Raw genomic sequence first — 27,170 nt, 5'->3', positions numbered from 1 at the left:
GTGATCACAAACCTGTACCACCACTTTGCCAACAGAATCACCTTCACTACAACTTCTAGGGACTTCCACTAGTTGTACCCATAATAGCAACAAACAGGTTCTAGGGTATATTATGTAATATGTTAAGCACTGTCTAGATTAAGACAAAATTAAATATAAAAGGACAGGAGTTGGTAAGAGATGTCAACCAGATCAAAGAATATGTTTCATTAGCTTTTCTGTAAATGCATGTTGTTCTTTTATTTTCATCAAATATCCACCTATTAGAAAAGCAGATGCAGTAGTAAGTGTTCTACAGTTTCAAACTAAAGCCTTTTTATTTGCCACCTACCATATCTATTAAATCATCAACTGTTGTTTAGCTTGAGGGCTAATCTAGAAATGTCAGTGTTAATCTCAGTTCTCACTTTAAAATGTTTAGATTTCCTTCTGTACGCAGTTTTGCATTGCTGACAGATGAAAACATTTGCTCTGAATTTTGATAATGAGCAAACATTATTTATGACCCTTATATGTACTTGCTGACAGCTCACTTTAGTGGCTTTTTATTTTGAGGAGTCTCCTAAACCTATCGGCCACTGTGAGAGGTGCTGAACAGCCTACCAGTATACCTGTCTAAAAAACCATGTCTGGCCAAAGTCAGTTGTGGCTGTAAGGAGAAGCAACTTAGTTCTTCTAAGAGCTGTCATCACCTAGTAAATCAATCTAATATTGAGAGCAAATTGTTCCCCCAGCTCACTGCACTGTTCTCAGCTGCTCATCTGAGTTAGGTGACATAGTAGGAGTGAGAAAAGAGTAAGGAAATAGATCCACCACATTTATTTCCACCCCAGCAGGTTCAGATTCAAGGTCCAGGAAATCCACAAAGACATATAAGAGGTCTTGCACACAGCCAGACCCCAAATATTCCTCCTTTTTTCTGTACTACACAAGACATCCTATAAGAGGAAACAAGTTCTGAAAAATCAAAAGGAAACAGAGGGTATGAAGTTTACTGTGGTTTACATTCATAACCCATGGGATCAGTTGTGAAAAAAACTGAGCTCTGCCAGCAGTCTGTAAGTATGTGCATGTGCATGTGCGTGTGTGTATCTGTATCTAGATCTAGATATAAAGATATAAAGAAAGATATAAAAAAGATTTTAAAAATATAAGATCTCATATCCAGCGATGATCACTTTTCTCCCTTTCTCCCAACACTGTATCTATGTTTTCCTGTTCCCATTCCACTTATGGGAGAGAATTTTTATCAAGAGGCAAGGTACTTGCTCAGTCTGCATTTGTTTTGGGAGGGAAAGGAGGGAAGAACCTTGGTTTAGATGCTTGCAGGGATTATCTGACAGTTCCCACACACCAAGACCTTTCTTGTAAAGGGGTCTGCTTTATCTGAGGCTTATTCATGTGAAAAAATAAATTTTTAATTGGCATAACCCAAAGCAGGACAAACCAGGAGAATATCACTGATCATCAGAATTAGATCAATTTAATAATCTATAGTACTCCAAAAGTTTGTAATGAAAATTTGTAACCTGAATATGGAAAGGATAGGATTAAAATACCTCTAAGGGAAGAAAGAGACTTCCAGGAAATGTAATTGCAAAACAGATCAGGTTTATTTCAACATTCTGCTCCTTGTTTTGATGAAATTTGATGCTTCAGGATCACCATTTCTAAGCTGTTGGCCAAAGCTTTGAAGCATTGATAGCCCTGTCCCTTTACGAAAGGTGGACCTTCTAATAAAAGAAGAAAACTTGCCTTTGCAGGAGACAACGGTTCCACAGGGAGGTACCATGGAAGCAATTCACTACGTCTTGTGTCCCTCTACACTATTTTATATCTTTCAGTTTCCTAGGGATGCTCCTTTGACGATCCTGTCCTGCTCAGTTCACCTAGATCATGAAGGGTGTTTTTTAGTCTGTGGCTAAGTGATGCACAAACATGCACATTTTCCTAACTAAAAATTTGACTAGCCTATTGAAGTCCCTCAAATCACCCAGTTATAGATAATGGCCAAAAGCAAATTTTCAAATGCTCAGAATTAACACCAAGTCAAACTCACTGGACCATTCAAAAGCATTTCTCACTAGGAGATACTTTAAAAGGTCAGGTATTTCACTACAGACTTAACACTCCCTCTCCCTCGCCCCACCACATTATTTAAAACAAAATGTACTATTAAAGCACTGTTCTAGTGTACCAAGGAGCTACTTTATTAAAATTTGTGTGTCCAACCCCCCAACTCTTTTACTGTCTGCCCCAACTCAGTCATGCCAAAAAAGAATTTGAGCACAGGTATGAATAACTTGAGACTTAATACAGAACCACTAGTGAAAAATTAACAATGATCACTGCCACTCCAGAAATGTTTGAGTCCCTTGTTAAGCAGGAGTTCACACTGCTAAAGTACTAATTAATTCCATCTAATTCTTTACCACAGACGCAGGTATTCCTCAAATTGACAGTCCTAGTAGGGTACAATATTTTTCTAGGATGCCATGAAATAAATATGTTCTCCCTGTTGCTTTTCTGCTAACACATCCTCTATTTCTGAACAGCACAGTGCCTGCTGAAGCCTGGGAAGTGGAGGCAGGCTGCTAAAATCCATCTTCAAAAACAATCAGTATCAAAATACAAAATGAACTTAATAATAATAAGCATTTTCAGTTACAAAATATGACTGCATACATTTGAATCCAGGATGCCAGACACAGAAACAAAAGCTCTTTCATGGCAGTGGTTTCAACTGTTTAGCAGCTATTGTGATGGAATTTCATTTCACTGTCCTACAGAGTCTGACATAACAGGAAATATAACACTGTATTTAATTTTCTCCCTCCTCCACTGTAATTCTTCTTCCATTGCACACAAATAATACGAGAATGAGAATAAAATTAACAATTCTGAAGCCTGGTTTATAATCACAGATGACAGCAGTAAACTCAAGCAGCAGAATACTGTATCACAGTGGTTACAGGACTTAAGGCATAAACCAGGGAAATTGGAAATAGTTATGACATCACATCAGTGATGTAAAGATGAAATGAGAAGAAATTATAGAATTAGAAGCAAACATTTTTAAGATTAATGCCCTAGTTCTTAAATAAAATAAAATAAAATAAAATAAAATAATTAAAAATTACCTCCGACACACATTGTATTTTTCCCACCACCTGCCTACGCCATGGAACCAAGACATGTATTTACCATACTCTGAGAACAAATCTTTATTTTATGAGGTTAAAGCTATGTTAGATTTGAAAACACAAAACGACATTTTTAGATCTAGATTAAAAATAAATAATGGATACACAATAGTGTTTTCTAAACCTGAAAATTAAACTCAAATGAGACAAATTCCAAAGACAGACTATTTTGGGTGTTGTATAAGTGTCCTTTACAATGGCAAAACTTGTCATAACAAGCTATAAATGGATTTCTTCTTTTAACATTTTTTAGGGCCTAATGGACAGTATGCTATATCGGATTTGTTCATATAGCCAAATTTACTTTAGCAGTGTTTCATGAATATGTGTCAACATAAATTGCCCCCAGATCTATTTCAAGCCAAAAATCTTTCAAGATTTAATCAGAAAAGATGATGTTTGAAAATTATTTTATAGTTCCCACAGAATGGGATACACGGTGTGACTTAGAGTTGGCAGAAGTAAAAGAGTACTTGAATATCAAACTCAATATTATGAGTTTCTTAATTTTGGTTCTTTGAGATGATTAGTAACATCTTTCGCTGATGTTCTCCCAGTTCAAATATGATCTTGCCATTGGACTGTATCTAAGACCAATTTCCCTTTTACTGCTACTGCCATCAATGTTCCTATGCAGACAATAGGTTCTTGGTTATGTATAAAATTTGCATTGTTTTCCAACTCTGGCCTTGGCATAGTTCTCTAGATGATGTTTGGTGCAAAAGGCACAAACAGAAGAGGATGAGGAGGCTGCTAACTCTTTCAAATTCTGATCCAGTCCACTGACAAGTACACAGTACTCGTGTGATACGGTATGCCATCGCACTTTCCTAACCCAGCCCTTGAGTGCACAGATGAGCCTGTATTTAAATTACAGTGTGAGAACTGAAAGTGGCAGGAGGATGGCCCAGAAATCTTAGGCACTTCTGGGGCAAGAGGGTGGATAGAAACCGATGTTTTCTTTGAGTCCATGATTCTTCGACCCCTTCTCTCCCCATACAGGAAAAGATTTCCGCAAGAGTAAAAATGATTTTTTTTCCTTCTCCTATCTCCTCCTTCTGCCCTCTCCTCCAAAACCTCTCTCTCTCTCTTACAGACTCAGAAGTTTATCACTTGTTATTCTTTTCAAACCTTTTGTTGCTTAGTGACCCACTTCTTTTCATTATTAATCTTGACCATTCATTCTCAATCCTGATCATTTAAAAGTATCTTATCAACCCATTTTTTTCACCACAGTCAAAGAGACTGTGCTCTTTTTTTCTTCCAAAACCCATGTTTTGGTTTCTCCAACCTCAGGAAAAATGGTACTGACCCCTTGCCCCCCCCCCCCGCCAAAACCCACCGCTATCATTAAAATAGACATGTACTTCCAAACATTTCATTTCCCATAGAGCTATACATTTCCTGCAYATAAATGTGCACTAAAAAAATTTCCACTAGATGTCATATTTAATAGCTTTCCAAATAAAACCAACATTTTTGTGTTAACAAATATTGACATTTCTGTAGTTTTAAGGTTACTATGTAACCATCCATGGTCCTTAGAAAAAAGAAACAGGAAACAATGACTAAAACAAAATCTTTCCATTTTCTAGTTGGCTGTTGATTCAATAGGCTTTAACTATGATTCAGGACCCTTAGAAGCCCTCCTGAAAGACAGCTCTAATTCTTCTCTCATTATTGAGCTACGAAGTTGTACTGTGGAAGTACACAGAATAAAGTTAAACTTTTCTTCCATTTTTATCCTCTTGGAAAACAGTCTTGCTTTAGGAGATTTTTTTTTCTAGCTCTGTGGAAATTACTTTAATTTTCAAACTATTCAAACTATATTAAAAGTGATATGGTAATCAGTGTGACTATAAGTTAGATAATCACAATGGAAAAGTAACAGAAGAAACCATTTATCTAAGAAGAAAATATCAGGAAAAAGAGCAAAAGAACCTACAGAAATGTTTAAGGAATAGCTATAGTTTTCTTTCCAACATAAAGTTTTCTGATAGTAAAATTAGAATGAGTAACATCTATATATTGAATTTCTGATGCTCAAAAAGAGTCCTGTCAAGTCTTTGGACAGTCATAACCTGTCATAAACTGTCACATAAACTGTTTTCTAAATGTTGTCTCCTAGAAAGAGATGTTGATCAGGAAAAAGAGCAGAAAAATAGAAAAAATAATATTCTGTATAATTAGGAACTAGTACACTTCTCCCCTGCCCTCAGCAAGTCTTTTCAGACTTTTTAAAAGAAATTACTTTCTCTAGACAGTGATTACATTTTTGTGCTTTACTATAACTAATTCCTAAGAAAATCAATAGTGGGAAAAGGCTTTTACTCCTTATGATCTACTGGTGTTTCTGATATTCACAAAAAACATAAGAAACATGACTCTTAATTGATTTTGTATTTTTAGATTCTTGTCTACAGCTTCTTCACATTCTCTTCTTACCAATAACTAACACCATATTTTCATTATTATATTGAAGATTGATCACATTTAGTCCTTCCTTTTATTTCCTTTTTCAGAAACTCATTTTATGTTTGGTATAGATAATATTATAGAATAAATGAACAGCCTTTTCTTGTTTAGAATAAGTTTTTAAAAACAAATTGTAAAAATTTTATATTAAAAAACTGCTTTCCCCAGAAAGAGTATTATAAAAGCAGTTTTGCAATCCAAGATGTAAAGCTTACGTTCCCAGTGAAAATTTTAAAGTAGGTCACAAATTATAGAAATTTATTAGACTGAAGAATAATAAGTTTAAAAATACTTTTTGGTAAGAGTCAATCTGTTGCTTCAACTTTTTGAACATTTCAATGCACCTTTAATATCTACTATACAACTCTTTGTTCACATTGACTACAAAAACTTAAATATTGCCTGTTCTACTTATATCCTAAGATGGTGTGGTTGCTATAGGTTTTTTTAATCTATATATCTTTCTGATTAAAATGTTTTTGAGAACATATAGGGACAAGAAGCATGACCCCATATAGATTAGAAAACAGAAGGTGACTTTAATATTCTATACTGGTTGATATATGTTTGAAAAAAATGAAGCGCATTATAATCTGTACCTGTCAATCAGTTAATGAGTGCACATTTAATATGAAGCAAATACCAAATTTGATTTGTGTCTTGTCACAATGACTTGGTAGACCAACCTTAAAAAGAAACAGGTTTACAAAGTGCCTCAGGAAAGTACTAAGCCCACTGAATAATCCTTTAGAAATTTCTTATAAAACCATTTTTCTTGGGGAAGTAAAATACAGTAACATGAAACAAAGGAATATATGAAATCAGCAAGGTTGAATATGGTTGATGAAACTGATTTACTTCTTCCAGAAGGGATGCAGTTCATACTTAATTTTTTGCTGGTGTCCCTTAAACTAATTCAAAAACAAACAAACAAACCGACCCAGAAACAAACAAACAAAACCAGGATATTTCATCTTAGAGTATTTTTTTCTGGGGGAGGGGAGGGGCTGTGGAGGCAGAGGTGTTCAGTTAAGCAGTGCTAATGAAATTATCAGTTTTACCATGTTGGGCTGTCAAGACTAAACCGCTAGGTTAGGAGGGTAATAAAGAATAGGAGCTACCTAGCCATGATACAGTTCCATCCACATTGAGAGATGCTGTCCCTGGATAGCTCAGGACAGAGGTATCTGAGTCCCTGCAGAGACTGGTTTATAGCTGTCATTGATTGAGAGTTTTATTAGTGCTCCTTCCACATATGAGCCACAGCAGTCCTGCTATGGATTAAATGGGATACTCTATAACTGCACAATTCTTTTACTGAAGCCTTGAGCCAAATTAAGTGCAAAAAGAAAGCAAAATTTATACTGCACAGGCAACTGTAAGATTCTAGTATTGCTTGGCCATATGATTGTTTTTTACTTGCAAATTCTAAATCAATATCACTGTTTTACCTTAATACAAAACATAGTCTTCTTTGGTAATCAACAAGTATACCAAAAAGTTCAGCCTGCACTCATTGCTGATGTCTATACTTAGACATTTCCTCCTCAAAACAATTTCTGACTTGCATGATAACCTTAGTTCTGCTACTTCAACATGTTTTGAGGTCATTCAATATCCAAGACGATTTAAATTAATTTGGGGATGGAATCTGACAAGCTGCTGCACAGAGGCAGAGAAGATGCCAGCTTTCTGCATGCCCCTGCTGCAAAGAGATGTTTAAAACTGCTTGCTCCATGGACCACTGAAATACACATTGCTTTAAAACTGTCATCTAGCCACTTTGCAGGCCAAGTATGCTGCATAACAAAGTGGGTTAACAGTAGGTTCTCTCATTTGCTGTTTTGGGGAACTGTGAAGGCCATTCTCCCTGAAACAGAATCTATTTAGTCTCTTTGTGAAGGAGTATGAGTGTATGCTCTTGAACACAGACACACGCCTTTAACTTCTGACCGAAGTCTTCTCAAATATGATCAAGTAATTAAAAAAATTTAGGGCCACATTTCTATTGCCTGTTTTACTCTGCTAAAAAGCAGAAGTAATTTTTTAAAAAAATAAAGAGTTTCTACAAATTTACAATGATATAACTGAAAACAGAATGAGGTTATTACTATATGTGACTAGCTCTTCAGTTGCAGTGAACATGCTTTGTACTTTACAGTGATAAACTTCAATTTTAAATAAAAATAAATGATTACTGAAATATGTTGGGGCAATTTCTAGGAGGTACAGCACTAGGGGTGGAGACAGTAGTGCACTGTAGTCTATTATTTAAAAAAAAAAAAGGAGGGAAATAGGAGGTATTTTCAGACCATGTTCCAGCTATTTCTCACTACTAAAACAATCACTCAAAAGGTCACTGCAGCTTGCAACAGCTGTGGTTCTCCTGAGACTGCTCTGAATTGTTAATTCAGATCATATCCATATTTAAGAATCTGATAAATGAGGAATCATGCAGTGTCATCCCTTGGTACCAGAAGACAGGTAATGAGTAAGATTCTCAAGGCATCTACAGTAATTTTGAAGGTAACGTAGAACTAAGGAAGCTCTGAAAATATAAGAAATGCACAACTAAGTTTCTTTTTCAAAAGAATCTAACATGTTATGCTTGCTTCAGCTATTGACTTAAAAAAAAAAAAAAAACAAAAAACCCACCTCCTCTACCCCCACAAATCGCTGGTTAGGACTTACCGTTACTCCAAAGAAGTTGGTTTCATTCATAGCATCCAGAAAAATTTTGCCAAGTTTATGGTTTGTATAGTTAAAATCCTCAATTTTTTGGTGCTTGTTGGTAGCATTAAGATACTTCATTGCCCGCTGCAGGGTCTTGGCGATCACCCATATTCCATCGTAGGCATAGCCATGAAATTTGCTGGACTGCCCATCTCCCCGCTTAGCATTATATTCCTTTTCATATTGCTGTGGAGTCTGCAGAGGAGAAAAGCTTCAGTTTTACTTCAGGACTTTTTTACATTTTACAGATTTGGGTTCAAACCCACACCTTGAACTGCACCCGTCATTTTACAGACATGCATCACTAATACAGAAAAGATCTTCAAAGCAAGAGTTAAGAAAGAATTTACAATTCCAAAAAGGTGTGTGCTGCTTGAATTGCATGATGGTGAGGCTGAGAAGCAGGACCTAGGAGAAAGAGAGACCATAAAAAAACATTGTTCTGTTTTTCTATATGAAGGACAACTTGTTTTATTTTGCTTTCATACAAAAAGCTTCAGTTCAAACAAAGCCATCAGTCTGGAGCGCATGTTGGTGAGCCATAATCAGAGAACAAGTCTGTATCACTGTGAATTAGTGGTCTGATTACATCCTAAAGTATCATATGAATTAATTAACTGTCACTTAAATAACCATTTGCTTAATGTGCATTTATTTGAGTGACAATTTGTTTTACAAGTTTACCAAGGTCTTCATGGAGTGCTCTCTTATGAGAATGAGTTGCCTGTTGTTTGTAAATTTGCCTTCCGTGCTCACTCAGCAAGGCATGAAAGACACCAGAAGCAAAATCAGACATGTTTCTTCATTGACTAAAATGTGCATGTATTTTTTCTGTGATGTACTTTATGGAAATACCACATATTTACATATTGAAAATAAAGCCCCACACAGTTCTGATGCACAAATCACCAATGAAGTTAGCCATTTGCAAGATTAAGGTTAAACAGGAAATAAAACAAGGGTATTAAATAGCATGCATAAAGGTTTCCATTCCTCTGATCAGCTATTTAACTTGACATGACATAGCATGTGATAGTGCAGAATGTAATTTTGGAATTTTGAACTTTACTGTATATATAAATGTAAGGTGCATAGAGAACAAAAGGGGCAAGGAAATTTACTGCTTCCTCACCCTGCAGAAAACGTGAATGGATTTCTACATATTTAAAAATTTCAAACCACAGGAAAGATGCAAATAATCATGATGATTGCCAGCTCTTTTTGAAAAAGAACTCTTTAGCCTAACCTCCCTCCTTTGTACTCTGCTACGCCAAGAAGCTGGTGACATCACTGACTGTATAACGAAATAGTTGGAGGAAAAATACTAACCCTTCCTGATATGGTCTTTATCACTTTTGTACTGAGAGGCTCAAAATCCACTCCAATATAACCTTCCATGGCAGCAAGAAGGTTTTTGCTGAGACACTGTGATGAATTAATCCAGGATTCCCACCAGAGGTTTTCATACCACCCAGGAATAATCCACTGATATTTGCTGCCATACATTTCTTCATCATAAGCCTGCAAAGATAGAAAAATAAAACAGTTAATAAGCATTGTAGTTGACATACTGAACATAAAAATAATTGCTTTCTGTTGATGTTTTTACATTATTAATGAAATCATAGTATAACTGAAGGATATACAAGTATTTAGAATGATTTAGAATAATCCCTTGCTAACAATGAAGCTCCTTTCTTTAAAATTAGGGTCATAAGAAGAGAATTTAATAAAAACTATTTTTCTTCCAAAAATAGATTTATTCAAAAACAGAAGAATGAAACATTGGTTTCTAAAATGGAGAGAAAGAAAGAGGAAGACCAGCAAAATGAACAGTTATTCTCTAAGAAATTCTCCATAACACAGCTATCACATGAGTGGGAGGATTAGCATGCTACCGTGTTTAAGCTAAATTATTATCAGCTTAAAGATCACATAAAACAGCATAAGGTAAACAAAGAAATAACTTGCAGCCTAGACATCATCAAATCACAGTGTTGCAAATACGAATGATTTGACTGTGATGAAATACAGAGCATATGGTCATTAAGTAAGCGTTGTCTTCTGCATAGTATAAATCAATATTAGACTGACAAAGCAAGCAAATCTCTGGATTTTTTTTTTACAAGAAACTTCTTAAGTTAGAATTCTATACTGCTTAAATACTGAATACAGCCCACAGTACTCCAAAATACTGAGATGATGAGTATTGACTCTAAATACAGCAGACATATATCAGGAAACAAAACTGCTTTATTACTCAGGCACTTAATGCTGTTGCACCTGAAAAGGTGATCTTCCATTCATAATACATACTCTTTGAAAGTAAAGGAAACATGAGCTTTCGTATTGTGAAGATTATCATCATCATCATCATTATTATTATTATTATTATCAATTAGCAGATTTTATCTCAAATGTTTCTCTCACTGTCTTCTTTTAACTAGATATTTTTCTTCTGACATTTCAGTCAGAGGCCCCTTCAAAACAATAGTTTTTATGCTTCTTTGTTTCTTAATATAAACAATATTGGAGATATAAGACAAACTTGTAAGATAAAATAGATTCCAATCATTACAATAGATTCCAATAGATTCCAATCATGTGGTGCAACCTTAAAGTTCTTAACTGGAAAACCTTTAAATCTTAACAGAAAATATCACAGCAGTAGAAGGAGGATATTATGAGAATGCAAATATGACATATTAATCATTCAGAACTCAACTGTTCTGAAAAGTACCCTAAAGATCATCTCAAAGGCCCAGAAGATACATAAAGATGAATAATAAGAAATAGGAAATAGGGCAGCCTCCTAAATACCTTAATAACCAAATTAAAGTTAGGCTTTACATCTGTAAAGGCTATTATAATGGTGCTGACTTTGTTCACAAACTTTTTTGTGTACAAAGCAATTTTGTTTGGCCCCTCATTGCTGGAGTTCTTGTTCAGCTAAAATCGAATTTCATGCATTGCATGTGGTGCTGCTTGCAAATGCTCCTGTCTGAAACCCAGTGTCTTGCATCTCCTGCCTTACACATTCCACAATCTGCATCAATTGTTTGCCTTTATCACTTTCATCAGTTCTACCTTTCCAGCAACACATCTGCTTTTGTTCTCCTGCCCACTTCTGTTCCTGCTACAGCTGTGGTGACACAGCATCCCATGTCCAGCTGTAAGGAAAACAGCAAACCCATCCTGCAATGCTTTTTGATGTTGAAAAGTGTTTCCATAACATAATGAGGTGAATCAAGACCTTTCAGTGGAGTCTGTTATTTTCATTTTTTAAATCTCCAAGGACACAAATTAACACAGAACTGAGCTTTATAGAGAAGGACAATCTTCAKTAGCTTCTTCTGCCATATTCAGATCAAAGTATCAAATCCTGTCTTACGGGAAAGCATTGGTTATGTATTATTCTGAAATTGGAGCTGTTGGAGATACTCTGTTTGCACAAGCCCTTGAGCCTATTTCCTGCATAATCTGCAAATGTCCTGGGATACAGGTTGAAAATTAAAATTTTCAAAATGGCCTGAAATTCCATCCTGGAGCCAAGGGATCATTCCCAACAAGGTTTCATTGAAATGTGCATATTCCTGCAAGAAGAATTTGCTTACATATCTAGATTTTCCTAAATAAATTCACTTCAAACACTCGGAACTCTCCATTCCACATCTGGAAGAAAGTTAGAGTTTAAAGAGCACTCAGGGAAAGGCAGAAGAGGAAGGAAAAAAGTCAGCTTCCCCAAACAGTGCACCTAGACCATGCAGTCATTTTCACAGAGACAGCACAGGCAGTATTAAGTCACTTCAGTATTTGAGTTACCAAAGAATTCAAGTTTATTTTAAAACAAGGTATTTTGCCACCATTTCCTCCCTGTTCATTCTGCTGAGGGGAGATGATTTTGTTGCTTGAAAGATACCTTTCCTTGACTTACGTGGATCTTTCCTGAGCTGTTCAAATGCATACAGGTCACCTCTCACAGGTTTTCGTTTCTAAGGAGAAGATTTGTTGGCACACAAGAGAAGGACAAAGAAGGTTTATAACTGCTTTGTACTGTCAGACAGCATAAAGTAGCCACAGTGTCTACTCTAATCTTTCCTGCTTGCTCTATCTAGGCTGCAAATCCTAGAGGTGTGATTCAGGTAGTCAGGAAATTGTCCTCAACATTTTCTGCCCTTATGAGACTGCATTTTGTATTTTTTTTTAACTTCTCATTCTTGTTTGAATCCATGAAGAGATTCTTATTTAGAATGAAAATTATTTTTGAAATGCAAAGTGCTTGGTGAGATGGAAGTTCTGACTCTGTACTTTACACGCTGCCACTGGCCTTTCCGTCACAAGCTCACAATAATAAACAGAGCTACTCCCCAAAAATTGTCCAAAGAGACAGAATGATCAATGAAATACTTCTACTGTTATAATGGCTGTAATTAAATGCTGTTATTTGCCCAAGTTTTAATATCTGTGTTTTAGCTAAGCCTCAGAACAATTAGATACAGCAGCTTTTAATAACCTGCGAAAATTAAATCTAGTTTCTAAGAAGTGTATTATGTTTAAGGTTTTGATTAATTACGACTATACAGCAAGTATGAAGAAGTTTTTTGCATAAGGAAGTCAGGACAAAGGAAAAAGTGACAGGCACAATATACTTCTTAAAGAGACCTTTGCTATTAGTTAATTTTAGCATAAGCAAATTAACAGAATTACTTTTAAGTTATGAAATGATTAATTTATTATTCAGTGAGTAAGGGATGAAAGTTTGGAGAGGATACACTATATTATTCTTGCATAACAGAGAACTTGAACTCATGTTGTAAAAGTATATTGCAACATGGCCTTAACTGTGAAGTTGTTCTCAGTGTGTCCTCAGCGATTTCGAATCTTTCCTTCAATTGTGTTGCACAATGGGCTTAAGTTATTCTAAATATTAGCAACACTTTGCTGGTGCTGAAACTGCAACTCATATGCAAATGAAAGTCTGCTCCATTGATCAAAAAACCCCCAGCAGCATCAACAAAATACATTTCAGTCTATAAGGAACCATTTTTACGTACTGCACAACAAGACTTTGCTCTTACTTTGCTCCACTTCATTCTTACTTGAACTTTTGCCTCTGGTAATGGAACAATAATACCATAAATATCATTAGGATTTTATCTGCAAGCTATTTTTTGCATACCTATTTCAAACTATTCGTGATATCAAAAACAAAGCATACAGCATATTTGTTCACAGCATATGTACAGAATGCTATTAAAATAACAGAGACAGACAGACCAGAGAGAAAACATAATAAGCAAGCCAAAAAATTGAGAGAAATAATAATGTCTCATATTAGTCAGAGAAAGCAAGTGTTGTTTTCAGCATAGCAGATCTGGGGTCTGGAATCAAGTGGAAATCAAAGAGCTGAATCACTTCAGCCTCTGTAAGAGAACTTTCTATGTGTAGTAAACAAATACTAGTATACTGTCCAAAAGCGGCTGCAAAGCCTTACCCCCCTTAAATTACCATGATGTTTCAGTCATGTYAGCCTGGACATATACTGTTGTCCACCCCTGCAAGAATACCTGCAGACTTCTGAATTGCGATGTACCTTCATCTGTTTCTTATTAAAAATCAGCTCACATTTAATTCCAAAAGAGACACTCAGCAGTAAAACTCCATCAACCATCCCGTCCTTTTGTATCAAAAGTACTGATTAAGCCTGCTTTTAATTATTATTAAATATTTACTAATATTTACACATAGGCACTGACCTACATGTAATATTCATCTTCCTAATTGTCCTCAGCCAGACAATTATATCAACCAGGCATCAGTCTTGATGTGTGCAGTGGCTATATTGCATTATCCCTACGCCTTAAAGATGATATGTTGGAAAAATTCCCACTGATAATTTTCTAAAACAAAAGTTCCTGCAGAATTGAATTTTCTGGGGAGAAGATAGTGCAGTTCAATGTTAATCCTGCTTCAAACAAAAAAAGTTGAGGTCTGTTTAGCACATTTAGTTCACCATTTTGATTGTCAAAGTGATAAGTTCTGAGGAAAATACACAAATTTCTGTTCCATTAATAATATTAAACTTATCCCACTGAGATGAAAACAACATTAAAAAGTTAAGGTTTCCCACAGAACTGAAATTGTTTACTGTTTTTGGCACTAGTGTTAAATGAATAGCAAAGCTTACTTCAGTCATTGTAGGAAACTTCCGTAAACATCACTGAGGCTTGAATCAGTCCTGTCACATTCTTAAAACTTTACCACTGAATTAGACTATCTTTTAGTGAATTTATCTTTTAGTTATGTGCTCTGCACTTTCGTGTGTGTGTGCATGTGTGTGCATGGCAATAGCCAGCTAAAAGAAATGAGCACAAAAACTCTTAACGGAGATCCTGAAGAGACCTCAAAGCATATGACTATTGAATCTGACTAGGGAACTATGGCAGACTTGCAAAGAGGATTAATTTAGTTACTTAGACTAATAATTCAATACCAATAAAAATTTAGACCATTAAAATCTGCTTGTTTGGTTTTTTTTTTTTGAGCAGATACAAGTAAAGATCCATATCTTGCTACTCCTACTTTCAATCGCAACAGACTACACAAGTTTGCACCACATCCACACACACAAACATTGTGTATATGAGAAAATTATATATGCTGGTCCTGTTACCAGGGGCCTCAGACAAGAATGCACCCAAAAACACAATTCTCACAACTGTGACTGGTACATCCTGAAGGAATACAGATAAACCAGCAGAAACCAGTTGAAACCAAGATAAGGAACTAGACAGCTTTTGCAAACAAAGAGATGAGCCAAGCCAAGCCCATATATGGAAGAGGAGCTCAAAGTTCATGGAAAGACACTAAGCGGCACCTCTTAAGCAACCACTAGGGACCACCAGAGACCACCAGAGACCCCCACAGAAGCCCCCCGGAGACTCAGACCGCATGCGTAATGACTATGCAAATATGATAATTAGTTCCAGGAAATAGAATGCATATGTATAATTATTCCGGGAAATTTAATGCATATGTATGTAACAGAGCAATATAAACTTTGGCTGATGCAACATGCAGCATGCACATTGGGCGGAGCGATCCCCTGTGCATCCAGCGCTGTAATAAAGAGAATGCCTGCTTCTTAATACTACGTTGGTTTTAAGGAGTTTTACTCCTGATTTCAGTGACAGTCCTACTACATTTCTTCTAATTCATAAATTTTTTTTTTTAACAAAATAATATTCTCATTCATTAAGAGCATGTCAGATGAGTACAGCAGTCAGGAGTGAATGACTACTATATAGTTAGCAACATTTTGGGTAGCAGAAATTATTAGGGTTGCTTGTTTAGTTGGCAGGTATGGTGGCTATTTGAATTTCTTATTCTGACAAAGCAAAACATTCAAGAACACATGCATGTAGACATTACCACCAGAATACAGCTCTTAGAAAAGATTCAAATCTTGCAATTCTCTGCATCTGTTACTACATATACAAGTATTTCCTAGTGTCACCACTAGGATCTGACATGAAGACAACTACTCAAGCTCAGTTTGGCATTTAATCCTATTACAATGAGGACAGGCTAACCAGTAAACCCTTGCCTAAATTCCACTGAAGTCAAGTGCAGAAGTATTTTATTGAAACAGAAATGTAACTGCTTCTCTTGAGCTGAACCACATGAAAAAATGTTTCTGTTCAAATATATGGTTTATTCAAATGTAACGCATTCTTTATTCTGATATTTACTTACACAGCAGAAAACTTTCACTGCCATTTCCTCATCAAACTGGCCAAGGATTATCCGAACATCATTACCCTGTAGATAAAATAAGATGTACACAAGTTAAATACAGTCACAGCCTTTCCAGAAACTACTTCAAAGTATTTCTAACTCAAATCATGTATAGACTTATACATACTTATACAGACTGAAGAGAGCATTACATTCTGAGCTGGACAGTGAAATCATGTAGATAGTTACAACTCTGCAGATTACAGCTGCAGGCAATGGGATTCACTCAGAACTGTCTTATTTTGTACAAGTTCAAGATYTTGAACCACTGCAAGAGAGAACAGCTGAAGTGCTTGAAGAAAATGATTAAGGAATTGCATTGCTATTGCTAAGGAGACTAAAATTGTAATATTTATCTTGCCAAATATGACTATTCAAAAATACTAAAATATCAAATTTTTATCTCTTGTGAGATTTCTCCTTTTAATATTAATTTTGTATGTTAAAACAGCTGAAAATATATATTTTTCACTGTTTATATTAACTAATGATGCAAAGCTAAGAGGCTGGAAATTTTTAAATGAGATAAAATGTATTCATATTAGGCCTGCTTTGGTAATTTCTAAAGATTTTATTCATACAACATTTCTTCTACAGGCTCTATAACAACCTGTTAATCCTTCCTCTCCTCCTCCCTCCAACCCACACATCAAAAAAAATTCATCACACTTTGAGAATCTATGACTGAAGTCAAAAGAGATCATTTTACTTTCCTATTTAGAAGTATATTAACAAAATATTTCTTAATTCAGGAATATATGCAGGAAAATATTTCTTTGGGAACTGGACTAGCTTTTTTTTCCACGTGTGAAAAATGAGTACTAGCACCTATAAAACATAGAAAAGATAACTTTTTATGATTTAATGCTACTTTTTATTTCACACAAAAGCTGGGGTCACAGTAGCAGCTTGAACGAAAAGGATTTTCATTTCTCTTATAAAATATATGGTTAGAATTACTAATAGCTCTTTTCCTCTCCAAGGAGGAAAAAAGAATCAGATGATTCAGTCTGAATTTAAGTGGTGGAAGACATTTCAGTTTTAAATCACTTGATCAAATATTTTCAGTTTAATAATTTCAGTGTTTATTTCTTGTTCAGCAGAAAACATTGTGATGGCCAGTGCAGAAAGATACTAGAATGCCTCTGAAATTAAATTCATGAGATTAACATCACTCTTAGCATGGTTAAAATCATAAAGTGCATAATTTGCTTCCCTCATTCTGAACCTGTGTAGTTCAGACAGTAATAGTAAGCCTATTTCTATTTATTTTTATACTTAGCCATAAAGCAATAAAGTAATATAAATTTTATTGAAACAGATTAGATTTGTTTTAAATAAATCTAATGAGGTCATATGAAGCTAAACAAACAATTACACAAATTATGCTCACTAAGTACAATAGCACTTTTCTTACATTATAGGTTTTGTAATAAAAAATAGATTTATGAACTGTGTATCAAACTCTCTCTGTCTTATATTTTTCACATCTTAACAATTATTCTGGACACTTTTGGAACTCTGTCTCTGAATTGCCTGACCTCTATGAACATAAAATCACAGCTTTAATATTATCTTTGAAAAAGAGTAGCAAAAGCAGTTGAAAAAAAAATCATACTGTTAGCATTGAATTATTAAACCTTAAAATTGAATATTTTCCTTTTCAGTTTATAACATGACAAGAACCAATTTTAAAAACAGAATGTGCAGCCTCACAGTTTAAGAGCACCACAGACTGTCRGCAGGGTGTAGAGAATAAGTCCACAGTGCATGGGCCCACTGGCTGTGTGACTGTGACACCATTTTCAAACTGAAGGCTTAGGGCCTGTGATCACATGTACCAAGACATTACTTCTGCCTGCTAATCACATAAAACACTCCCCACTATTCTTTTATTGAAAAATACTATGAAAACTGTACAATTCATCCTATTTTTTCCCAGAAATATCCTAGTCCTTTTCAATATCCTCACAGGCTACAGGGATTCTCTTATCATTGTGCAATTAGTTTGGCAATAGCACTCAGACCCAAATCTTGCATGTTCAGACACATGAGTATGTTGCTCTACAGTTCTTTTTATTTATAGGCATGCAAGGAAACAGACACTCATAAAACTTCTCTTGAAAGCATTTCTCATATATGGCATAGCACAGCACCTGTTCTAGTATGGACAGTCTCTTTTCAAACATGTTCTACAAACACCCAGGCAAACAGGTAGATTTTCTAATTTGTCCAGCTGTCAGCAGTTCCCACTTCTGAAAATCTGGCCATCTCAAAATCTGACTGAGGATCTCAGGAAAGCTGGATTTTCTGTTGGGCGGGAATCCCCCATGCCAGCATGGGCTGAAGTTCCAGTGCCAGAGCAGTCAACTTGGAATGTGTGAGAACTGCATCTGATTCAAGTTCACTGAATCCTGATGCATGAGGTCAAAGAGAGCTATGGCTTCATGGCTTGACTATCCCTTGTTTTCTGTCATCCTTGACTGAACCAAGATGGAGTATCCAAACATGCTGCTGCTTAAATTCATGGATTTCCATGTTAACACATAAATTACTGCTTTTGAAGCATGCAGTATATTAAGGAAGACATTAATACATCTGTGTTCATTAAAAGATCTGGATGGGGTGTAACCACAAATTGACTGAAGATAAAAAGAAATATTGGATTATCACCTAGTAATAAATAAGTCATAAGTCCTCTATTTAAGGTATTATATCATAGTGCAATTAAAGACTGAAGGAAAAGGAAGGTGAATTTTCATGTTTTTTCCAAGAACTTAAAAGTTCTAATCTTAATAATGTTCTTTTTCACATATTTTTAGATACATGAAAGAATATCTTATGCTAAGAAAGAGAAAGTAAGTCTCTGACAGAAACAAGAATCCACACATCCCCCCAACACATTTGGCTGGGTGTTAACCCTTTGGAGAGAAAAAAAATCACAGTCTACATATGCTCAGTACTGGTCAGCAATTGATCCAAGAAAGTAATGATGAGACTCAGTAAATAAAGTGACTGGGAGTAGGACCCAGTGAGAAAAAAAAAGGGGGGAATATGGGAAGGGGAGACAGGAGAGTCCTTTACTTATCTGATGATAAGGAAATGGGGTACCGAGCACTGACACTGATTAGGCAAAGGTGGAGCAAATATCTGTGGAAATAGGACTGAGACCAGGATTGAAATAAGGACCCTGGGAAGAAAAGTTAGGGCTTTTCAAGAGTATGGCAAATATGAAGTTTGACAAATGGTCACTGAAACCAGCAGGACAACTGCAATCTCAGAAAGTTGGCCCAGAGGAGACTGGCAGGACAGTTTAGACAAAAGTACTCAAAGGGGAATAAGAAATCAGAGAAGCAGATTAGCTTTGGGTATATACATAATATAGCATTGAGTAAACAAGGAATTTGGAATTGGGATGAATACTCAGAATGAGGCAGAGATGTTGCTGGGTTAATTGGAGAGTGTGGGATAACAAGGTCAAGTTGCCAGTGAATATCTGACAGACTTTGTCTATCTTTTTCATTTCCCAGCTTCATAAAGTTGCATCATGAAGAACAATCTATAACTTTAAGCAGTTACTCATGTATGGGAAATCATAAAATATTCCTCCTTTTTGTAAACTGCACAGATATCAATATGAAGCTGTGAGTTGTAGTGCCTGGAAGCTTATAGCTTGCAGTTTTGAAAGAGTGGAAAATTTAGTATGCTATTATGTAATTAAGGAATTGTACATTATAACTCATTTAAGAAATTCTGTACAATATCTCTTCATCCTCCATGCACATTTTTCCTCTGTGCTGATACACTCCTCACTGAGCATCTTGCTCCCCAACTCTGTTCTCTGCATCCCCCTTCACATTTTTCCAAAATTTGTTCCTGAAGAACTGCATTCAAAGTGGTAAACCCAGATTATCCCATGTCAGGCTTGGTCTGCAGATTCTGTCCTGCATCAGAGACAGATCTGGACACAGCTCAAATCCCTTACAGAGATTTTATCTGGATGGATAATGAGGTCTACACTGAAGTTTCTGAGAACTGGTCTACATTTGATGCTTGTGGGTCAGGGTATATTTCCACATTATACTCTCACACAAATAGAGACATCATACACTTATTGGTATATAAGGTCCCCCCTCCCCGCTACTTTGGTCACACTGTTACTTGACTACCAACGAGTATAATTTCCTGGCATGGATACACTATTATTTTAGGTCAACCCTCATAGGACTGATGCAAGTTAACACAGAGCAACTCTCTTGTAGGGTTCAGAGAAGTCACCCAATGAATGCCAGCAAGGACTAAGTATCTTTTTTTTCTCCTAGAATTGTAAATTGCTTGGATGTAGCTAAAGAATGTTTGACAGGAAAGTTTCTATTTCATGGAACTATGCAGGTGCTCTATGGGTTTATTAAAAATATCCCAAGAGGAAGGCAATTCCCAACACTATAGTGATATAAAAAGATCAAAGTTTAGACCATTTGCCAGATGGTGAGCTATCATAGTTACTCTTCTCAATAATTAGAGTAGCAATATCTGCATTTAAGCTTTGCCCCTCAGTGAGCAATACATATGTTCTCATCCTTTGAACTATGGAGAACAGTCACATACCATTTACCCATGATTGTGGTGGACTATCCATAACAACATGTTTTATAAATGAAGACAACTGCAAAGCCTCAAATGTAAATGGCTCTCTTCTCCCTTTTTTCTTATAAGTGAAGGTATTATTCACCCACTAAATCTAAAGCATCTTTGGTACTATCTGCAGCTGGTTAGTGTAAACTCCAAAGACAGCCAGTGTCAATACATCTAAGATGCTCCACTAAAAGAGATGAAGAACAGCTTGTCTCCTGCACAGACATTTCTAACAGCCCCAGATACAAGGCATTCTTTATCCCCATCAGAGTTGTTGAGCTCTGCACAATATGTTCGGAATAAGCAGTTATTTTTTTTGGCCTGTAGAGCTTCCCTTCTGTGATCATATTTTAATCTGTCTCATTGCTAATGAATAACAGCAAAATGTTGTATTACACAGCTTTACAGAGAAGGATTGCTGGAATATCTCAACTGCCAGGAAGTCAATGCCTTGGCAGACTCTTTAAAAAGTGCCTAAATTGAACATCTCAGATACTCTGTCAGATTCTCTACCATGTATCTGACAGTCAAGATGTTACTAATAAACCTACCCAGAGCTGGGTAACCTTGTCAATGTAAGTATCCACATGTTTTGCCTTCTAATGGTCTGGATGTCCAATGCCAGAGCTACATATGAGCCTCTAGCCTTAGATATAGATTCACTGATGGAGAACTAGAGGATTTTAGGTCCTTCCACTATCAAAACATGCTGGCATAACATGTTGATGGCTATGTTAGGGTGTATGTGCCACATTTAGATTGAGGCCACATCCACACCTGCTCTGGTCCAAAGTTTTTTAATTTAATTAACTTGATTAGATTGCAGACATGTTCTGCCAGCATCCAACACCCCTATTGTGTTCAGGAAATCAGATAGAAACTGTTCCATTGAATTGGAAATTATTTTCACATGAATACTACTGAGGTTTAAACTTGGGCTACCCTAGAAAAAATTGCCCTTATTTTTCCCAATACAATCCATTTGGTTACAATTGTACCTCCAGACAGTTTTTGTTCACTCTGAAGTTTCACAGTTTCTAAATGAGTAGCTCTATACACCATTAAACACAGTGTGGGGAGATGATCCCAGCTTCCCCTCCCCCATTTGGTGCCAGTTACAAGTAGTCTGAATTCCTGTGTTTTACACTCCAAAAGGGAGGATGTCAAGACTTTCAGATAAGGCCTGCTTGGGCACCAGGACCTTGAGAAACAAAAGCTTCCTCTCACTACTGGGGCAGTGTTAATTGCTGTGGTCAGGACTGTCTCCTCCTCATCAGGACCTTGAGAGACAACACCTGCCTTCACTGCTGGGGCAGTGTTAATCATTGCAGGCTGGAATTAACTCCTTCTTACCCCAGCTATGGCATCGCTCTTTGGGACCACCACTGCAAGAGTAAAGCAGTCATTGGCAGTCACTCAAACTCCTTTCTTCAGTGCTGAAGAGTGCGCAAGGGAGCTAGCCTGCCATTGGGAGTGTTCGGTCACCCCCCCACCCCATGACTGTGGGTGCAATCCTCATAACAAGGATGGAGAGGAGTTGAACCCTGCAGCAGCCAAGAGCTAGGGACTGCACCTGCATGAAGAGAACTGCAACTGGCCTAGCAACTCCACCTCCGCCTTCCCCTGAAGGGTATAAATAGGTTGGCCCTGGAGGCCATCTTTGGCTCTTTGTGGGTGACAGTGGGTCTGTTAACTTGCAGAGCCCCTTAGGATGCCCTCCTGCAGTTACTTCCCTGGGATTGAGTGTACATTGGCTGCTGAGACAACGTGTCAATCAGAATTGGTTTGCCTAGTTCATTTGGGTAGTTACAGTTAGTATAAATTAGCTAGCTTTCTCTGTTTGCTAAGTAGTTACTGTTAGCCTAACTTCTAGTGTATTCTAGTTGAGCTAAGTTTCTCTTAATAAGAATTGTTGCTTTGTACCATTGTAACTTGTGTAGTAAATTTTGATCTTTGAAACAAGTTGTGGAATCATGCAGTAAATCTCCCCTCCCCTCCCTTGTGCCACACGAAACCCACATGGTCCAGGACTGTAAGGTAGTTGGTTGTCCTGTGACAAGCTGTTTGCTCTAAGAAACAGGGGAAAAAAGAGGTGAAGTTCTCCCTTGAAATGGATAGGATACATCATCATCTTTCCAAAAAGCACAATTTGAACTTTCTTTGTCTGCAACACTATATTAATGCATGAAGCTTCTCTACTGCATTATTATAATCTTGTCCTGAGAAACTTGACTTTGCTAGCAGCTGGACTGCCATTTCCTGTGTTTCTACAGAGATAACTATTGACTACAACTGAAGCAACCTTCAGCTCAGAAGGACAACGAGGCATAGGTTCTATGTTCTTCTTACAAATAAGATGTTTGGTATAAAAGCAAGATTTTGCTGCATCTTCATCCAACATCATGTGTTTAAGGGAATCTGTTTGCCATTCCTCTGGTGGTATGGGTATTTTTATTGGCATTTTTCTTAGTAGCATCTTGGGAATAGGGTTCTGCTTTCCACATAGCTATAATGCATCTGTATGGGATCAGACTTATTCCCAAGTACTTAGGACATTCAGAATAGAAACCAAGAGTCAGTCAATCACAGATATAACATTGATGGAACTGATTTAACTGAGGCATGATGGTTATGCTTTTGCAAGTGATCACTTGCCTAGTGATTCTAAAAGTACTCATTTAAGCAAAAGGAACTTACAAAGCAAGCCATTCAACATTAAAAAAGCTGGCTGAATGAATTCTACATGAGAGATTTTCCTCACAGAGCTTTGTTCAGGAAAACAAGCTATTGCTTCTAATATAACCTATCATATAGCTGATGTTTGTTTGCAATGCTGCTAAATTTCTTCACTTAAGACTTCCAGCTTTTGTGGAGTGCTACTGTTTCTGAATTTGTTCAGACTAGAACAGTGGCTGTTTGAAGAAATGCATGAAAGCTAATTACCAGGTCTTTGACATGAACCTTAGCATATTGCACTTGTCTCCCACCCAGCTTACTTCAAGTCTTAGATTTCAACATCCCTCTAGCTTCATGCTAGAAGAAAAGATTCAGCTGAACCTCCCCAAACCATGAGTGGTTTCTACAAGTGCAGTCCTCTGAGGAAAACCTCAATAAGCTACAAGAAAGCAGACTGATTGCTTTCAGCAGACTCAGCTATTTGAGACACCTAGCAACACTGTATCCATATCCACTTGTTAATTAAATATAAAGCATGATAGGGAAGCATACACTTGCTGAGTCCTCACAGTGATGCAATACATCAGTTTAGGTAATGCCAGGGAGGCAAAAAACTGCCAAAGGGATTCTCACAGCTACAGTTAGCAAATGTCTAAATCGGGGAACACCCTGTAAACTGTGACCTAAAATGGCCAGAAGCATATTCCTCAGCCAAGGGTTTGATAACATTTAGTGTTGGCTCCTCTCAGATGTGTACTTGGGGCAGAATGTTAACAGATTCCCTACAGTCATGTAGGTATTATCAAAAGACAATAGGAAAGAAAAGCCTAATGCTGTATCTCACTGTCCTGACCTTCTGGCTATGCTGTAGGACTTTGCTCCTTACAATGATGACTTCTGTCACAGGTCAGTGCCCTGAATACTGGTGTTTCTTCCCCAAACATTGTCCTCCTGTATTCCCTGCTTTTATTAGATTTTTATTAGAAAATATTTTTATTTAAGACCTTTTGACACAATTCTGTTTGGGGCAATTGTAAAACTTTTGATTTTATTTCATGTTGGAAGGCAAATGAACTATATAGCCTTATATTATATGGAAGAAGATTGCCATTTTCCAAACAGTTGCCAGGAGCGTAATAAATTGTTGCCATGAGAGAAGAATGTTAAGTTATTCTAATATCAAATTATCTTTCATTTTTTCCTAGGATTTCTATGAAATAATGCAGATTATAAGCAAAGAATTAAATCTAAAATATGATGAAGCTAGTGGAAAGATGCCTTTTGCTTTCACTACATGATAATTTACCTAAAAAGGGCTTTGGGTCCAAACATCAGGAGCCTTCATATGTGTATCACTAGGATTTGTCCTTTGGGTACAAATATTAAGTCAGAGACAACTTGCTTTACATTTTGTCCTAGTCAGGAATGTTAAAAGTATTTATCGTATGCATGGACAGTGACTTCATTGACTTTAGCAGGACTAGGACCTCAAAATGTCATTTGTTAACCTTACTATTCTGTGGTATATAGTAATATGTAATTCTTAGAAAATCTTATTTTATTACCTTAATTTAACAAATGAAAAATCATGACATAGCCACCACTTTCTCTTTCTTGCTCAGACAGCAGCACATACCTTAAGCTTCTTTACACTTGTGCAAGGATCATTGGAGAAACTCTCAGTATCAGAAATTTCAATATCTTCACCATACAGGACACCAGTCAAATCATTCCTCACCTGTCAGAAGTTGAGAAAAAGGCAGACTAGTGAATTGAGACACAGTGAGGAAGAAGCAGATGGACTATCTTTATCACTGTAACAACAAGCAATGATCTCAATGATGATATATGCACCCACTTTTATTTTTTTTCTCTTATTTCATCTAGAATCTGATCAAGGTACTATTCTCTTACTGTCATCTACAATCAGCCAGTCTACCATGTAAACAGCCTTATTATGCATGACGAGAAGTTCACAGCAGGCTCCTACTTTGCATCATGGGGTTTAACAATTCTTGTAATTTTTGACTGCTGTTAGCATACCATACCAGAAACTTGCTTGCGGCCAAAGCTGTGTTTGAGACTGTATAAAGGGAGAAGACCCATCATGGAAACTCTTACAGATTCTCAGTTCTGAGGGCTGGTTTAAAACCACCATCTGTTGGTCTTAGCATGAATCAGCAGAGCTTAGTTAAAGTCAGTTAGGAACTGGTAAAGCTTAATGAACTCTGCCCTCTTTCCTAGAGCACCCATCTTATCATGGAAAAGAGTGGTATGGTTTGCTTAGAGGTGACACAAGCAACTATATATCAATAAGTTTTCTCAACTGTTTTTATAATGTTTTTATAATGGGCAGACTCTGTCCTCTTTGAGCTACCTAATAGCACAAAGAAGACAGATAACACAAAACAATTTGTTTTATGTATTTAGAATTCTTTTCCATATAACTTCTTTAAGGTTTTCTGTCTTAATCACTGCTGGTTTTCCTCTAGCCACGTGACTGCAAAAACAGAGTTTCACATTACTATTCCTAATGCACGATATGCACGATCAAATATAATTTTAGCTGGAGGTGACATGGTTACAGACTGAAGTGAAGAGAGAGGCACTCTGATTTTAATTTTATAAAATTGTGATCACATTCATTGCACTGATTGTCTTTTTGTTTCTAATAATATCAGAAACAGGAGACGCAATTTATAGTTAAGAGAAATAAAAGTCAGGTATCTTAAATGCGAGTGTGGAAAATACAATACATAGAAAATATCTTAGACATGAAAACTTAGAAGTCTGTAAATCATATTCAGATACTTTCCAGCAATCCTGTATATGGTCATTGGAACTACATATTATAAATCTCCCTCCTGACTTTCCTCTTTTAACCTCCTTTGACAGAGAAGCACAGCCCATTCTAAACAATCTAAAAATAGTGGATATACAGCGAGATGGCACCAAATATAGTAAAGAACATGAAGTGATATCAGTCCTTCAGCAGTAGAAACTTCTTCATGAGAATTTAAATTTATCATGAAGTTTATTTTATGAAAAGAGATTATGGACATCCAAAAAGAAAACCCAGCTATTGCTAAGTTACCTTTGCTGAAAGTCTCTATCAGGCTCAGGCCTAAGGATACAGTAGGAGCAAAAGCATGCAATAAGACATCAAATGTCAAGGTGGAAGACTTCTGATGACTACTGGCAGCTTTATTTTCAAGACCAACTCCTCTTTTCAATAATTCTTCAGTCTTTCTTTAATATATCTCCTTGAGAGTATGTTCCAAATCTATGCTTGTTACTGATTCTGTTCCATGTATCTCAAGTTTTTCTTATTGACAAAATACCACACTACTAATATATATTTTCTGGCATGCTGCTTAATTGTCAGATAGGGCACACAGTTTTTTGGTAAAATAAAAGGGGAGAGGGGGAAGGGAACATTTAAACTACTATCTTTGCACTTTTTGTACTTTTTACAAATTTCCTCTTGACTAAGAGGCATAATCTGGTTCCTGCAACGTAATAATTGTGTTACTTGGTCTTCAGACATAACTCCACCTTTTTGCCTTTCACTTTAGGCTGGTTTTACCAAATTTCTTGGTTAACCAATGAAGTATTTCCTGAAGATCATTGCTATGCTAACTTCCTTCCTTC

The 27,170-nt window shown here is 36.5% G+C and overlaps 1 protein-coding gene across 1 annotated transcript in view; it reads right to left on the bottom strand.

Moving 5' to 3' along the window:
• GABBR2 (gamma-aminobutyric acid type B receptor subunit 2) overlaps window positions 1-27,170 on the bottom strand; it is a 286,480-nt gene that overhangs the window by 220,000 nt on the left and 39,310 nt on the right. The window contains exons 3-6 of the mRNA XM_026081157.1: window positions 25,156-25,257; window positions 16,167-16,232; window positions 9,741-9,932; window positions 8,370-8,606 (exon numbers count right to left, since the gene is read on the bottom strand). Of these exons, the coding sequence (XP_025936942.1) occupies window positions 8,370-8,606; window positions 9,741-9,932; window positions 16,167-16,232; window positions 25,156-25,257 (597 nt within the window). The remainder of the gene's footprint in view (window positions 1-8,369; window positions 8,607-9,740; window positions 9,933-16,166; window positions 16,233-25,155; window positions 25,258-27,170) is intronic.

Source organism: Apteryx rowi, unplaced genomic scaffold (genome assembly GCF_003343035.1).
Source record: "Apteryx rowi isolate R43461 unplaced genomic scaffold, aptRow1 scaffold_539, whole genome shotgun sequence".
NCBI classification, from domain to species: Eukaryota; Metazoa; Chordata; class Aves; order Apterygiformes; family Apterygidae; genus Apteryx; species Apteryx rowi.
The sequence above is the reverse complement of the archived record's forward strand: the minus strand, read 5'-3'. Positions and strand labels throughout refer to the sequence as shown.